This window comes from Triturus cristatus, chromosome 11 (genome assembly GCF_964204655.1).
Source record: "Triturus cristatus chromosome 11, aTriCri1.1, whole genome shotgun sequence".
Taxonomy (NCBI): domain Eukaryota; kingdom Metazoa; phylum Chordata; class Amphibia; order Caudata; family Salamandridae; genus Triturus; species Triturus cristatus.
Genome location: NC_140594.1, coordinates 809,109,612 through 809,127,729, shown reverse-complemented (window position 1 = coordinate 809,127,729; position 18,118 = coordinate 809,109,612). Strand labels below are relative to the sequence as shown.

At 42.9% G+C, this 18,118-nt stretch overlaps 1 protein-coding gene across 4 annotated transcripts in view; it reads right to left on the bottom strand.

Annotated features, from left to right (window-relative positions):
• The window catches only part of PIK3CB (phosphatidylinositol-4,5-bisphosphate 3-kinase catalytic subunit beta), a 965,971-nt gene that overhangs the window by 384,189 nt on the left and 563,664 nt on the right, over positions 1-18,118 (bottom strand). For all 4 annotated transcript variants that reach the window (XM_085634521.1, XM_085634524.1, XM_085634523.1 and 1 more), the window contains one exon: positions 5,437-5,682. In XM_085634521.1, coding sequence (XP_085490647.1) covers positions 5,437-5,682 — 246 coding nt within the window. The remainder of the gene's footprint in view (positions 1-5,436; positions 5,683-18,118) is intronic.

The following is an 18,118-nucleotide window of genomic DNA, read 5'->3' as shown; positions in this document are numbered from 1 at the left end:
TGACCGAGGTCTTCTCATATTTGGGAGTAGTTTGCCTCTGCCATGACTTGGCGCCCCCTCAATCATAGGGAAAAAGGGAACTTTGTCAGGGCCAATACCGCCATATTTAATTTTGCATCTAGGCAGGGCACCAGACCTATTGGGGCCTTCTTGAAGATCTATAAGGCCAAGTGCATTACTAAGGTGGCTTATGGTAGCAAGATATGGGGTTACATGAAGCATGAGGAACTCCAAGTTGTTAAAAATACTAAAAAAAAAGAAATTATTAGCTTTTTACACTGTTATGCACAGTAAAGCATTAGATTCAACTGTAGTACACAGTGGAGGGAAACAATTCGCTTATCACATTATGGAATTCTCATATTAATTAATCATCTGAAAATACGTTTTTAAAACGTCTTTTATGTCTACCTCAGTGTATTGTCTCTATTATAGTCAAATGAAGAATTGGGCTCTGCTTTTCTTTCTGATCTGTTATCTTACCGTCCCCTATCATTGTGGATGAATTTATGGCTTAGGGAGGTAATCGCACTAAGTAAGGATATTTTAACTGATTGCCTTTCCCTGGATCACTTTCATCAAATTCCATGGTTTAAGTATTTAAGGGATTGCGTTGCAGAACTGGGAAGGGCTGACACTTATTCACCAACCCAGAGAATATGAGCAGAGGAGACCTGTGTTGGGTGAAAGAACTTCCTTAAAAAAACGGCAGATGGACAGGGAAGCAGAGGAACTGAAGAATCCCAGTGTGCTTGAGCATTTCACATTGGAAACAGAGTCCTATCTTTTATGGCTCAAAAGTTCCCACGATCGATTCTTACTGACCAGGTTCTGTCTGGACCTTTTTCATTACCTCCTGGCCCATCTGGCTCAGAGTGTCCCTCCCTGTGGCTGCGATGGGAAGTCTCCACAGGATATGATACATTTTTTTATTGTTCTGCAGTTTTTAGGAGGGTCCCAGAAAATCTTCTCATTCCCATTTTAAAGAAGTGCAACTTTAGACAGGTGAGAGTAGCGTTTATGTTTTTTACAAATGCTTTCAAGCAATTCTGTGTTATACGTTCTTAGTTTCTTGAGGTCAGCAGTCCGGCTCAGATCTAGCTGTGACTTTTTTACGTTATAGTATCTTTAAAAAAAATATAAAATAATTTTTGCAACGGTTTTTTAGGATTGCCTCGGTCCATGACATAGCCTGCTTTTTATTTTGATAACCTAGCGGGCCGGTGCCAAGTAACTGAATTGTTCAAAGTATATTATATGGATTTTAACTAATCATACCTTTGTCTATTTATTGCTGTACATATTGAACATAGTTTTAAATGACGATTGGCGATTCTTAGGGAAATTTGGATAGACTGAAATGCATATCGGTCTGCTGAGGTTTTCTGATTTAGTTTTTCTCATCGACTCAAATTGTAAAATGTATACATTTTAACCATTTCTTTGGATGTATCTAAGCGCAAGTATCGTACTGTAATCTTTTTAATTATTCTGTACTTTGATGGTTTAAATCGATAGATCACAAAGTCTATTGAATTGAGATTAAATGGTAAATATGGCTCATAAAAAAACAGACATTCTACAAATAGAAATCAATTCACTGTTAGACTATTTACTGCTAAGAATCATGGATCGCTAATTTGAAGGTGTTTTCACAATGCCAACGATGCCCGCAGCAAGAAGGTGGCATACTTTTATATCCTTCAGTTTTTTTAAATAATAAAAATCATTGCATACTGAACTCTGAAGGAAGCATCGTGTAAGCCCTATGCAAGCCCCGCCAGAGTTTCAGCAAAGAACGGACTGTGTAACCTGTATGGAGACGAAGTTTGCATTTGGGAGCGATTGTTTAACAGTCAGCTATCAAGAGGGACTGCTGAGCTCAGAAGTATTCAGGCAACTGGCAGTCCTCAACACACAGGGCGAGACAACCCCAATCAGGTCTCGTCCTTCTAACGAAGGGCTTGCCATATCAAGTGGGTGTGAAGAATCTTGGGGCTGCTTGGCCAGCCAAGTGCAAGGATCAGTGCATGAGGTGCATAGATTGTTGTAAAGAGGAGTGGAGTGGTATAGAGAGTTGCATAGCTGGGAGTGGAGTAGTGTTGTAGAGCGGCATGGGGTGAAGTAGAGTGTTGTAGAGTGGAGTGGCAGAGTGGAGAAGTGAGTTGTGGCGTGGCATAGAGAGGAGTAGAGTTGTAGAGAGGAGTATAGTTGTGGAGTGGCATAGAGAGGGGCAGAGTAGAGCGTCAGAGTGGTGTAGTTTAATTGAGCAGAGGGGTGTGGAGGAGAGTGGCCCAGAGTGCAGTGGCGCAGAGTGCAGTATTGTGAAGTGCAATGGTGTAGAGTGGCATAGAGTGCAGTGTCGTGGAGTGGAGCAGAGTAAAGTGATAAAGAACGCAATTGTGTAGAGTGTAGTACAGTGCAATCGCATGCAGTAGAGGGTTGCAGAGTATAGTGGAATACAGTGCAGTGGTGCAGAGAAGATTAGCGTAAAGTGCAGTGTATTGGTTCTGAATAAAGTGGTGCGGAGTGCATTGAGGCGAGTGCAGTGGCGTAGAGTGTAGTGGTTTGGAATTGAGTGGAACGGCACAGAGTGGAATACAGTGGCATATAGTAGATTATTACAGAGTAGAGTGCAGTGTTGCCGAGTGGAGTGGCACAGAGTGGAGTGGCACAGGCTAGAATGCGGTGGCGTAGAGTGGAGTGATGCAGAGTGCAGTTACGTATAATGGAGTAGCATAGAGTGCACTGGTGTAGGGTAGAGTACAGTGGCGCAGAGTATAGTGCAGTGGTGTAACGTAGAATATAGGGGCGTAGCGTAGGGTGGTATAGAGTGGAAGAGTGCAGTGTTTCAGAGTAGACTGTCGTAGAGTGTAGTGTTGTATAGTGGAGTGACACAGTGCATTGGCGTGAAGAGCAGTGGCGTAGAGTGATGTAGAGTGGTGCAGAGAGCAGTGGCATAGAGTGGAGTGGTGTCAAGTGCAGTGGCGTACAGTAGGTTGTTTCAAAGAAGGGTGGAGTGGTGCACTATAAAGTACAATGGTGTAGAGCAGAGTGGTGTAGAGTGCTGAATATAATAGAGAAGTGTAGAGTGGATTGGCATGGAGGGCACTGGCATACAGTGGAGTGGTACAAGTTAGACTGCATTGGCATAAAGTACAGTTGCATAGAGTGCCGAGTAGAGTGGCAGAGTGAAGAGGCACGGAGTGGTATAGAGTGCAGTGGAATAGAGCAGAGAGGTGTAGAGTGAAGTAGAGTAGAGTGAAGCAGAGTAGAGTGCAGTGGTGTGGAGCGGTGTAGAGTGGACTGGAGTAAAGTTAAGAATGCACAGTGTGGTAGCGTGCTGCCATTACAGCCAACACATGATCAACTGAAATGACAGTTACATTTGCACAAACATACAATTTTACTGATAAAAGTGTACAGCGCACATGTGTGTAAATGTTATCATCCAGAGTATTGATTTGTTGATCTTATTAAAATATTTGTTTCCACCACACTTCAGTTTTACCCCAAAATTTACTTCATTTGTGCTTTTCTAATTCTGACATGTTCTTAAATATCTGCAAAGTTAATTTACAGACATTTACATTTTGCTCTGTGCTAGAAAAAAATTAACATCTACAGCCTTCCTCAAGCACACCAACTAACAGCCAGCATTATTGTCACATAAATCCTCTCACTTTAAAGTTAGAAAAAGAAAAGTAAACACCAAGCTCCCTGGAAGACAGAGCCTCACATAACCTCTGTCTCTGAATGCACAGCAAATGTAACAAGTTAACAAGATTTTAAGGCCTGTTTACAGAAATCCAGTACTGGTGAAAGAATGCAGTAAATAGGGTTTGGGCAAAAGAAGGGCTATACTCAAGGTGGACAGCCTTAATCAAATAGAACCAGCAAATAGAAAGCAGGCAAATGTGAGTTACAAACCACAAAGCCAATGGTAAGCAACTTGAGGAATGCATTCCCAGGGACGCTTTTTGAATGTCCCCAAGAGGTCTTTGGAAAACCAGAAAGTGCAGCTTCGACCTAAAAAAGCTTAGAGCAAGGACCCGAGGGGTAGGGGTGAGGCCCGCTTCACCATTCCTCCAACCCCATACTAGACACTCTTGGGAGTTGAGTTTTTACCCTTCACTGGTGCAACAATTTCACTGCTCCTAAGTACCAGTGTGCTTCTCTGAAAATGCAGGAAGAAACAGTTGTTTCTGAATCAAGAAAAGAACTACAGCCAATAGCAGCACAAAGAGACCTCCCCATTACATGCCATTCCAGATGCCCCATGATTAACAGATTTGTTAAAGCAACCCTGACTGGCTGTACCATTGTGCCTCAGCCCATCCCTCCTTAGCGTAATTTAATGTCTTATTGTCCATTGAAAAAACTAGACATTACAACTTTTTGCCCCTTATAGAAATCCACATGGTTCGATTGCCGGTCGATATAAATCCCTCCACCCCTGAGTGAGGGTGTGTATGTGTGTGTGTCTGAATGTTTTTCTATGTCTGTGTGGGTGTCTCATATTTAAAATTGCCCAGATTGCAGTGTCTACATAGCACAAACCTAGCCAAACAGGTAATGTATTATTGTTTGTTACATCAAAAGACCAGGCTCAGTATCTATGGTAGTGGCATGAATCACACTTAAACAACAAGAAGGTGATTGATGAAATGTCTGAATTAATCTCACCCACTGGCAATCGCTCAGGGTCGCATCCCAATCCATAATTTGTCACCCACCATTCCACTTCAGTTTGGACCCAGTCTTATGCAAATCAGTCTTGACTCTGCTCGAATGGGAACAGTCCAGCCCGAACTGCCAAGCCAGATCCTCCCTGAACCGGAATACAAGCAATCTAGGACAGGTTTTGCCCCAAAAGGGACTCATCATCTATGTACAGATTGATTCGAGTGGCACAGTGAGCACGGGACCCACGTGATACATCAAGCTCATTGAACCTCGTGAAGGCCACCATACTGTCTACTGCTAAATATTTATTGGAAAGGAGCGAGACAGCAAGCAGAGCTGCAATCACAGTTAGTGATCTGAGGAGAACGTAGGCAGTTTAATGGATCATGTTTCACTTACTTCCCTAAGCAAAGAGGACAATTTGGAGCAGGCATTCCTAATAGGCCACCCCCATGATCTGGAAGGTTTCCAAACGGTAATCAATCTCCTAGTCGGACTATGCCTAAAATTCGTTCAAGATTGACACAATGCACATGCCAGGGTTTGACACAAAATGGTTGGCAGCCCCCCTTATATCACCATCAAGCCCTCTCTCTTCTATATAGGTGAAAAGACTTATTTTACTTCACAGAGGCCCTTGCAGCTTTCTGTGCAAACTTGGTGGAATTCTTCATGTACACCTGGTTTGTCATAAAACTATACAAGATGGATAGTTGTCAGCTACAAGTATACATGTTGCTATATTATTACCACTTTTCCAGCTTTCCTGATGGTTTGATATCTGGAATTGGGAGTCTTTGGAGGCTTCTTGGTCTTCACTTTATCCACCACAGCATAAACCGTGAAGCAGAGCCTTGCCATCCTTGGCAGGTCACAGACGTTGATGTCAAACTGCAGGTTCTCATTCCAGTCCTGGTCGCCACCCCGAGGCAGCCTCTCAGAGCTCTCTACAGGTTCACAAAGAGGCTCAGTTCCATGGAACAGACCAGCCCGAACCTGAGCCAAAGCAAGGCAAGAGAGCGCTATTACTACTTTTTAAATTAAAAAAAAAATAGAAGTGCGTTGATCTAGTATCCCATTATTACATCATAATATGTGATAAATACAACACCTCTGCATGATCACTAGTGTCTTAAAAGGTGCTATGACTAAAAAAGATTTTTTTTTATAAAACTGAGAAATACTCAAATCTATTCTTATGCAAAAACAATTTATTATTAAAATCACACTTTGCATATACTTAGTATCAAAATAACATCTTCACACAGTAATAAAATAGTAAACTGCAATAGTGTGTTAAAGTAAACAAAATGTATCCCATATTTTTAAATGCTTTTGGGTATGCCCAATTCTTTTTGCATATGCTGATTCACGTTGGGGTACTCTACACATTTTCCTTAACCAATCTATAAATGGAGTCATTAATTTGGTCATTCATTTTTGTAGTATTAGCGAGCGTGTCACCAACACAGAAATATAAATCAACTTTTGAGTAACTCTCTGCATTGAATGATAACTCAGCAAAGGGAGTATCCCATTTTAGGGAAGCTGAATTGAAAAATAATTTGAGACAAAAATGACAATCTAGGACACTGCCCAATAACGTGACAACTTAGCAGCATTTGAAGATTCACATCTAAAACAATTTACTGGGCATTCTGGATGAATTTTGTTTAAATGAGCTGGGATACAATAAAATCAATCACTTTGAATAAAATTGTATTTTCAGAAAAATTCACCCGCCAGAACAGAGCTATTTGCGCATTGATTTCAGTCCATACATACGATGATGAACTAATATCTTCCTGTTTTTATCCCATTCAGTAGAGATTATTACCAACAGGTTTGTTTGCTTTACCTTCTTTAAGTATTGTTTCCAATTTCTTACTTTTTTAATTTCATGTTCTCAGTTAAATTAAAACTTATTCCTCCTGATCAAATATCAGCATAGCATTGGCAGGGCCATCTTGAGGGCAAAATATACAACATTATAAGGCCAATATAATAAGGTTTTGCCCATTCTTGTGATCTCTATAAAATTCTGCAGAGTAGCACTCCAACATACATTCCCATTGGGCACATGGCAATTGCTATTTCTAATTCTTGCATCATGAATGCTTTTAATATTGAAGCAATTTCGTCTTGCGTTATCCAAAGAGAACATTGACGGAAAACACCATTTATTCTGATTAACTTCACAGACATAGCTATACGTTTACTTACAATACTCAACAAAATTCCCATTTATTTGTTCTGGGGTGGAAAAAAAAGTTCCAGATTTCAGACATGTTAAATTGATCACAATACCTTTGGCCTTTCCTGACACACCCGCTGCCAGGCCATAAATCTGCCTGTGGATTGCTCTCCTCGTACTTTTTAAAGATATGTTGAGGTATTAAACATAATAGCTTAATTCTCCAGTAAATTGTTTTAGATTTTTCAAAGGCTATTTTATTTTCCTTTGTGTCGTGAAGAAAGACCTTCTTGTACGTTCTTCTGACCTGTCTTTCAAGCTTTAACTTTTCTACTTGGCTATGCCCTCTGCTGGTAATAGCTTTGGAAATTAATAGCGCTGTAGAAGACAATCTAAATGTAGTCCACACCATTTCTTGTAAGGCGGTATACTTTTTCTTAACCCCTTCAGTGCCACGCCCTTTCCCCCTCCTGTGCCGGACTTTTATTCGTGGGTGGGGTTCATGACGAGATAGTCTCGTCATGGGCACAGCGCGACCGTGCTCCATGACGAGACTAACTCGTCATGGGCACTGAAGAGGTTAAAATTCTTTTTAGAGATCTCTACTTTAAATCTTCCTTTTAATCTCTAAATATATTTTATTAAAAGTCCATCTCTGATGAATAAACTTTCTAGTAAAACCCCTTATCTGTAATTTAAGAGCGGAGTGATCCAACAAAACCTTTGGAAATACTAACACCTGTTGAAAATTAATAGAGGAGGTGGCAAAAACAAATAGAGATGAGTTGCAGAGTCAAATATGGCTGCTACACAGGTATATTCTCCATTATATGGATGTGTCAGTCTCCAAGGATCCACCAGCAGAAAATCTTTCTGAAACACATTCAAAGCCTTTGCTGTTTTTGGCTTCACTTGCTTCTTATTCCAAGATGATGTATCTATAGCTGGTGTTTACAAAAAATTAAATTTCCCACGATCACCATTCTTCCTGAGATTAATGCAAGCAATTGAAAAACTGTGCTATATGGTTCTGGATTATCTTCAATCGGGGCATAAAGGCTAACTACGGTTATAAGAGTTGATGCAACAGTACAGTTGGTTAAGTTCTCAAGAATGTATTTGTATACTAAGATTTATTCTAGGATGTTTAAAATGTAGGTTGGTTTTAAGTGGTTTTTGCCTGTGGGAGCAGCACACAGGAGTGTAGTGTTTTTTTAAACAAATTGTGATTTACTTATCAATAACTCTTGCCTGGCAATAAACATTGTTGCACATACACAACTAGTCTAGCATGATTATCATGAGCGTATGTATATCAAGAGTAAATGCAAAGACTTCTGTGCTATGCACCAGTCTGTTTAATAGATACATTCAAAGTTAAATCTGTGCAGGGGATTGCAGGTTGAGGACACCGGTACTTACTTTTGGAAACTAGGACCTATTTTTCATCATCATGTTTTGATTCGGAGCTACAGAGAAAAGAAGAAAACTGAGGAAGCCAAAAATAGGAAAACAGTGACAAACGTGGAATGAAGAGACAAAAAACTGCAAGAGTGAAATAAAGGGAGAGAAAGTTAATTGTGCAGGAGGAAAAGGCAAGAGAGAAATAAAAAACAGACAGCTTTGGTATCTGGCAACCCAATCGTTCAACAGTGTAAGCGCTAGTGTCAGGCTCCTAAGAAAAGCCTTTTTTTTTTACATAAAAGCTTCTCTTGGGAGGAAACATTTTTTGTATTTTTTACAGCACTTTCAGTGGAAAATGAACAAGTGTGGAGTGAATAAGCACTATATAAAAAAAATCCTCCTGCGGTGATTCTTAGGCAGGCAACCGATTGCACAGGTTCATGGGTTAAATCTATAAAGGCGTGGGCAGGCCAACGGAGATAACCCGCCGCCTGGGCCTTTATCTTTACACTACTCTTATCAACCTCAATGTGAGTGGAGTAAAGTAACTGACAGCTACAGGGATCATTCTTATGAAAAGCTTTCCGACAAAGGGAACTCTTCTAGTAATTAGTGATGCCTGATTTTTAAAGAAAATTCAAGTGCCCCTTTAACAACACTTGCAAATAAAGGCTCACGTCTAAGCAGTTCATCTCCAAATGGAATGCAGCAATTAGTGAAGCATTTTTCCCCCCCTAAAAGCTGCATGAAAGCTGTAGGAAACCAAGCTCACATCTGCCTTCCTAGGTCGTGTGGCAACCTTTATATGTTTAATAATAATCAAAGTAATCCTAACGATCAAATAACTAATTTTAATAAAGCACACCACATGTTTGCTGTTTCTAAGCACTACAAATAACTATTGGTACACCATCTAATAGTACTTAATGCATCAATCGTAGAATAATTGAGAAGCAACATGACTTTGCCAGGATTCCAATTCCTTACCGGATGGTCCAAGTGGGTGTCAGCAGCAAGGGTTTAACTCAGTGAACAATCCTACAAAGCAGTCACTGTAGAGGTCAAAACATTCTTAAGACATAGGCCCTCAAGAAACTCTGATCTATAGAACTTTGTGCCAGGGGAAAAAGTGCAAATTACACACTACAAGCTCCTTCCCCTATTCGCATAAAAAAGACTGGCAGTAGGCAATGGAAGGAACTGTGCATTCATAACAAAAACAAGCAATAGCAAGTAAGCCCTGGCACTGAAGTGCATCACATTTTCAGTAGATGTGCATATGCGATCTGTGTGCAATGCCATCATACTCAGTTAAAGATTGGATGACCCATTTCCCTATGGTATATGCTATGATGGGTGGAAATTAAGCTTAATGTGAGCCAGTGATTGCATGTGTGGCCCACAACCACTCACAGGTAGGCAGTGTGACTTATGTTATCTCAAAATTTGATCCAAACGTAGAGAAAAACACAAAAGACTGAAAACCGTGACAAAAAATAAGAAAGCAGAGATGAAAAATGAACATGCATGAGCGAGATAAAGAAGCAGGGAGTGTCTTGTGGTGGTTTAAAGAGGTATGAGGTGGAATCACGATTAAGGCACCCTTGTTACATGTTTGGGCACTGGTAATTATTTTAAAAATTAAGCACTGGTGGAAAATATTTGAAAAGGTCATGGCTGAAAAGGGCTGATTCAAAGCCCATTTATGTCTGAATGTATGTATGCATTTTTGAATTTCCTACAATTTTTTTGTTTTTTTAATTATATGAGGCTTCCAAAACAAGTAAAGTGGTCTCTAGGCCACAATTAATAAGGCATACATGCAGAATATAAACTCTACACCATCTCCTTCCCCTATCCACTTGGCAAATCAGACTCCAAAACTTACCAAGTGATTAAACTAAGTAGCTTTTAATTCGATAATGAGGATACGTTATTTCTACTTCTTAAAAAAGGAAGAACTGTGTTATAATACATTATGCAGAATTTGACTGCTGCATACATGCATGCCTAAAACGGTTTGCAGGTGCCATTAAGCCATGTAGGCCAAATTATGAAACTTACTTCATACTCTAGCATACTAGCCTAACAGTTGGCATGCACAGAAGAGAGCTCTCTTGATGCTTCTTCTGGAGCAGAAGTGACTCGCAATGGCTCAGTGGTTCTTAAATACTATGTTTCACAGGAAGATCTCTTGAACTGCACGATTTTATCTACACTGTGTTGTACTTGCGAGAAGTTAGCTTAACAAGAGCTTTTAATCCCTATGTTCTAGCCAGTGAATACCTTTAAAAACTGTTTCAGGAGGACCGGTCTATTATTCCACACTGAAGTGTGGGTCGCACACAGCTAAAGGAAAGCTATATGGTGTTTAATAGGGAGCAAGTGTAGGTATACCTATATTGGTGAGAAACAATTTCTTTTTGGGTCTGTGTTTGGCACCGCAAGCGTCATTCAACCTTATGTGGTCAACAGCAGAAGAGTGTTAAGAAGCGTTCCTGAGAAGGAAAATGGATCCAACTACATGTTTGTTTTCTTGAGCATATATTTTGATTAGCCATTATTTGTGTGCATCCGAAAAGGAGTGTTTGTACATCACGTTGTCTTGTGGGAACGCTTTTGGTCAACACTGCAGGACTGGGTAGATAAGGTGATCCAGGCTGTATGCCTGATGTATTGGTTATGAAAGTTTCCACAAAGGAAGCAGACCTGAAATTTATTGTGAAAAGCATATGTTAAAGCTAATAGGCCTTTATTGGTGGATTTTCTGAAAAGCTTGTACTACAGTATTTTGTTACAGGCAATGTAAAAGATTAAAATAGAGGGCAAGGGTTTAGGCGTTGGCTACACCCTGTAACAAACCCTCTAGGTAAACGATTTGCACTTTGAAGCCCTCAAAAGCCCATTTTAGGAAGGGTATATTGTTTTTCTAATTATAATTTTGTACAGGTTTGTAAGTTTATGACTCCATATCAATATTGGCCAGTCAGTCAAAAATAAGTTTATTGGGAACACAGTCCATTAAACTATTATAAACTCCTTATAGGGCATTACAACATTTACAGTTCATTACTTTTATCTTCTACGAAAACTGTAATTATACATTTAAAATGTTTTACAATCTGAATAAATAAATACCCTTTTACTATTTTTTTTTCAAACATTTGTAGGAACTTACCAACCGTTGCGATTACTTCCAAAGAAGTGACAAAAAGCTCAATACTTTGACGTGTTTTTAGATCATTTAAAGATGTGAAATCCTATAAAATATGTAGATTATACCATTCATGTTAAGATTTTTAAATATTAACATCAATAAAAGAGTCCTCCTCCTTTCCGAAGTTCAGTGCCAGCAAATATTGGGTTCTTCCCCGAACTATATTTTGAAACTCCATGTCACATACCTTAGTCTTGTATACTGGATATACAAGGAAATACATAATTACACAACGAATCCAGGTGCAAAACCAAAGCTTTTGAACCACGTGCTCTGGAAAAACACCGATTTTCAAATCTAAATCTAAATGAGATATTGTGACAAAGTTCAAAGCTGCAAGAGTCAAAAGACAGCAAATCAATGATTATCTTTAACTTCTCTCTTATGCTCACAGCCCCCTCAGATCACTATTTAAGAGCTTGTCTTTACAATAAAAAGCAATTGTATCGACTCCAGCTCAAAGTAGTCTATTCCAGAATTTCAGCAACCATTTCATAGATATAAAATACCAGGAAACCAATGTTATTCTTATAGCTTGTCCCATGGATGATTGGCGAAGATTCAAAAGTCTTTTCAAACACTGACAATCCAACTTATAATAATTTTTGAGACATTCAATCCAAGATATTAACTACCTCTACCCTTAAATTAAATAAACTTTATGGATGCTTTTTCTTATTCACTCCCACATAGCATTGTTTTTTTCCCATTTCTTTTTGTAGACTTTTTATTGCAGTATGCTCAACAAACATTACATCAGTGATACAATTTTCACGTATCTTAATCCACTCAATTTTTACATTAGTCATTTCAATAATCAATGAGTGTCATCAACATAGTGTGGTAGCAGTCTTTGCATATCCTACAATTCCCTCCTATAGTCTTCGATAAGCCTGCCAGTTACCCCAAATCTTTTCCCATTTCATTGGACACCCTCTGTTCAGGTATATTGTGTGCTCGGCCTGCCAGCACCACTCAAAATCAGTTTTTCCCGTCCACCACTTTCGGCAGGCAAGTGCTCCCCAGTTCCTTGCGATGTTACGCTTTGCCACCACCGCGGCTATCATCATCCATACCTTTATATATATTTTAGGCCAGGCCTCTTCCCCTGGGATCAACAACAAGAACCACTTCTGCTCAAATGGGACCTCCACCCCCGCCACTGTTGCCATGATCCTCCCAATTCCACACCAATGTTGCTGTGTCACTGGACATTGCCACAGTAGATGGTAGAAGGTTCCATCCAGCCCACATCCCCTAAGACACAAGGCATTCTCTGTGTGGCTCAGTCTATGTAATAACGTTCATGAATAGTATAATCGATGAAAGATCTTCAACTGAATTAGTCTGAATCAGGAGATTAGCACTAACTCTCGGGCCCTGTAAGGCCCCACCCAATCTTCCTCGTCAATGGGGCCCATGTCACCCAACCATGCTGTTCTCAACGGTCCCAGGGTTCTGTGTCATTATTCACTACTTTCCTGTATATTACCGATATTGCTTTTTCCTCTAAAGGGTCCGTCAACAGTCTGTCCTCTAAGGAAGACGCTTCTGCTAGTTCTGGCCCCTCGCAGATCTGGCCTCGAAGTGCGTGCCCCAACTGCAGAAACCTCAGCCACTCTCCTTTGCCCATATCATATTCCTGTTAAACAGTTAAAGGGTGGCAAATGCCTCTCCAGAGGTCACCTAATTTTCCCAGACGAGAAGTTCCCATTTGTCAAAACTGCTCAGCCTGCCCACCTTGCCAAGCTGATCACTATCCCATAGCGGGGTGATCGCTGTTAACATGCCCTCGCTGCCCACCAGGACCTTACTATTGTCCACTTTCTTGTCATATAGCTGGCGGAGGTAGCCCCCAGCCCACATGACTGACCTGTCCACTCTATACTTCCACCCGATTCCCAAAGACCCAACCATTCACTGTGACCAGATGGGAGGACCAGTAATATATCTTGATGTCTGGAATCACTAGTCCACCCTCCTAAACACACCTCTGCAACTTGTGCAGTGCTATGCGTGGCGTTCCCCCACTCCACAGTAGTGGACTCTCTCTTAAGGTAGACTCGGCCTCTACCTTAAAAAAAAATATTGCAGGAATCGGATAGGGTGTGTTCTGCAAAATACACAGCAGGAGTGGGAGTGTCATCTTAAATAGGGTCGCACGGCCCATTAATGTCAATGGCAATGAGCGTAAACACTGGGCGTCCCTTATAAATCTGTCTAGTTGGAGTGCTAAGTTCCCCCCGTAAAATTCCAGCGGATCTCTTGTTATGTAAACCCTCCGGTATTTGAAACCCTTTGTCTCTAGGGGAACCTCACACCTGGACGTCAGCTTGGGGGCCCGCCAACCAATGGAAACAGGGATTTATCCCAGTTTATAGGGAACCCCGAATAGTCCCCAAAGATATGGAATATTTGTAGTATTCTAACTATGGACTGCTGTGGTCTCCTAACGTACAGTATAATACAGTGCGCATGCAAAGATATGCGCATGTCCCATTCGTCTCTCACCGGGATATCTCATATAAAGGGGTCTTGTCATACCCATGCTGCCAGGGGCTCCAGGCCAAGGCAGATACCATCAGGGACAGGGGCACCCCTCTTTCGTTCCTTTCTGTAAGGGATGGGGGGGGGGGGTTGGGGACACCCGGGACATTGCCGAATTGAATATCACCTTGGCCAATGGTTGTTCATATAACAGTTTCACCCAGCCGATGAAATTCGGCCCAAACCCCAGGTGGTGCAGGACTGTTAGAAGGTAGGACCATTCCAAACTATCAAAGGCCATTCTGGAGTCCAAGGGCAGAAGGGCCGCATGGTCTAAGAAACCGGCCTCCGTTACATGTAGGATCCCAAATCTATATAGGTTCAGCTTGGTTACCCTATGCGGCATGAATGCAGATCGGTCTGGATGGATGAGAGTAGGATCCCAAATCTATATAGGTTCAGCTTGGTTACCCTATGCGGCATGAATGCAGATCGGTCTGGATGGATGAGAGAGGGAATCGCTGCACAGAGACGCATGGACAGGGCCTTCGCCAAAACCTTTGCCTCATAATTGAGGAGGGAGATCGGTCTATAGCACTTCAATGCTGCCTGGGCCTTTGCACTCACTCAGTTTCAGTATCGGCCCCACTCTAACCTTCCGGATGGCCCAGTCCATTAACTCACTTCACACCCGCTGTCAGTCTGCTGCGTGTCCACCTGCTTCTCCTGCGACTCGCCTGTGTCCTTGCTTTGATCCGGTCTCCCACGCTGCATCCCGGTCCCTTGCAGCTGTTTCAACCAGCTGTACGCCATGCCTCCAGCCACTCACAGGTTTGGTTGGAGGGATGATACCTAGGAGGGATGATCTCTCCTAAGGAAGGTTCCCCAGCCATGTCCTCCTCCATTTTGATGATTTGGGGTACTCTTGTTCCCTTAGGCTTCACCATTATCACCCTGTTTGCTCACTGGTGGCGTCCTGATCACCTCTCCTGCTGGGGGAAGAGACGAAAGGGATGTGCAGCAAGTTTTTTCCACCCCTCTTGGGGGGGGCAGGAGGTTCACACTAACCGGTATCTCACTGTTGCCTGGGGGCTGTTCCTGTGTCCGGCCCTACTCATTGACTCTCCGGTGGGGGGGTCTCTACTGTCTTCCTCCTGCCCATCAACCACCGTGTAGGTCAGAAGCTGGTCCCAGCACTCCTCCGGTCCATTTGCCCGACTTTACATTTAATATGAGCCCGGGCCCTAAACGACCTCGTATTCTCCTTCGGCCATGGGAACTATCCTTCATCCTCATCTATCGGGCCTTGATATCCCATGCCCAAGTGTTCTTAGGCCTGCTTTGTCACTTCTGGGGGGTGGACTGGGTGACTCTTCCTCTACACTGCTCCTCAGGCTATTTTAATTTCATTCAACTGTAGCCCAATTCCCGGTGTGCATTTTCTTCAAGATTGCTAATAAACACACTGAAATGTTTCGCCAAAACCTTTGCCTCATAATTGAGGAGAGAGATCGGTCTATATGACCCGTAATTAGTCAGGGGTTTGCCCTCCTTGGGTATTACGGCTATCACTGCCGTCTCTGGTCCAGCAGCAGGACGCCTATCGTTTTAGTTTCATTAAACATACTGAGGAGATGTCTTGTGGTTTTGTCGAGCATACATTTGAACAGGTCCACTGGCAGGTCATTGGGCCTCACTGCTTTCCCAGACTGCAGGCCACTGAACTAATCTCCTCCATCGCTAGGTCTCCCTCCAACCTTTCCCTATCCTCTGAAGCCAGGCGCGGTAAGGTTATGTCTCGTAGGAAGTCCCAACACTCCAAATCTGTGTTCCTGGATGAGGGTGTGTATAGTGCTTCATAATATGCCGCAAACGCCTCTGCTATCACTTTCCCAGTCTTATGTCTATATCCTATATTATCTACTATACCTGGGACCCATCTACTCAATGCATTCCTCTTTTCTAGCCATGCCAGTAATGTGCTGGCCTTGTCTCCTACCTCGTATACGCTGTGCTGAGTAGCTAGCCCCTGCGCCCTGGCACTGTTCTCCAGTAACTCCCCTAACTGGGCCTGGCACAAGTTTAGGTGGTGTCTCAACTCCGAGGGCAATCCCTCTCCCACCCGTCACGCAAGCCTCCAGGCTCGATATATTACTTTCAAGGGTATGGCACTGCAGTTTCTCCTTTTTTATTGCCCCTATCTGGGCGTGGCCTCAAATCGCCATTTTGAATGCCACCCAAATCGTCACCATGGAGCCCACCAACCCTAGAGTCTCAGCAAAATATTAACTCGGTACATTTTCTCATGCTGGTTTTAAATTGTACATCTTTGATACCACGGGTCAATCCGTGGGGGTAGGACATTATCACGTGTCGGACCCTCTAGCATGGCCTCCACTGAGGAATGGTCTGATATCCCCCAGGCTATATGTGTGGCTCCCTTAAAATGCCCTATATTGTGGACTTGCGTGACCAGATAGTTCAACCTGATGAGGCTTTTGTGGGCTGCTGAGAAGTGGGTATACTGACTAAGAATAGGATGTTGGTGTCGCCAGACATTGCCCAGACTCATGGGCAAGAAGAAGAAGTTCACCCAGTATGCACACCCTCCTCCCCGATGTTGCCCCCCCCCCCCCAAACATCCAACTCTATCGAGACCGCATTGTTCATATCTCCACCCAATATCAATCGCCCCTGTGGCAGCTCTAAGAGTAACTGGCCAAGCTTGTCCAGCGTGGGAGCCTAAAGCATAGGTGGGACATACAATGAGCAGGAAATTAATGTTCTGCCCCTCCCCCACTGCCACAAATCTACCCAAAGGATCTGTCCATGTTTGCCCTCGAATAAAGTGGAGTGTCCTTTTACATAACACCTCCACTTCCCTAGAGCCAGTAATGTAACCAACGTTCGCCATCAGGATATACCCAAATCTGTCTAATGCCTTGCAATGGTTGCCTCGAAAGTGTGCTTCTTGTAATAGAATAATATATGGGGCATGCTTCTTAATGAATTGCATTACCATGGTTAGATTTATCCTGCCATTAAGGTAGCTGATATTCCAGGACTATATTTTCATTAACTGTGCATGATTTTCAGGCATAGATAGGATAAGAGACTTTTACCCCCCCTCCCTTCGAACATTCCTGACTTCGATATGGTATTGCCACTTCCCCCAGCATCCTCTCACTCTGCGATGACCTCCCCCTCTACTTTGTCTGGGCACTGCACTCTCTATATTACTTCCATATCTATTCCCCATTACCAAACTCTGAACCCCCACCCTGCTACCCTGCTACCCTGCTAAATAGGTTGTGCCTTCCCCAACCACCCGACCTGAGGAGCGTCTGTCACCCACATAGTAACAAAGAAAAACCACAATAGGGGTGTCTCGGCACCGCCAAGACAACCAGCAAACTTGTAACTTACTTCAAGCCCATACAAAACCCATTTCTCTTTAGTCCCCAATTGTCCCAGAACGGTTATATCTGGGATGGATTATCGGGCATTCCATTTACAGTTCCATCACATTGTTTCCAGCACTTCAATGCTGCCTGGGCCTTTGCACTCATTCAGTTTCAGTATCGGCCCCACTCTAACCTTCTGGATGGCCCAGTCCATTAACTCACTTCACACCCGCTGTCAGTCTGCTGCGTGTCCACCGATGTCTCCACCATCTGCTTCTCCTGAGACTCGCCTGTGTCCTTGCTTTGATCCGGTCTCCCACGCTGCATCCCGGTCCCTTGCAGCTGTTTCAACCAGCTGTACGACATGCCTCCAGCCACTCCCAGGTTTGGTTGGAGGGATGATACCTAGGAGGGATGATCGCTCCTAAGGAAGGTTCCCCAGCCATGTCCTCCTCCATTTTGATGATTTGGGGTACTCTTGTTCCCTTAGGCTTCACCATTATCACCCTGTTTGCTCACTGGTGGCGTCCTGATCACCTCTCCTGCTAGGGGAGAGAGGAAAGGGATGTGCAGCATGTTTTTTCCACCCCTCTGGGGGAAGGGGGGGGGGGGGCAGGAGGTTCACACTAACGGGTATCTCACTGTTGCCTGGGGGCTGTTCCTGTGTCCGGCCCTACTCATTGACTCTCCGGTGGGGGGGTCTCTACTGTCTTCCTCCTGCCCATC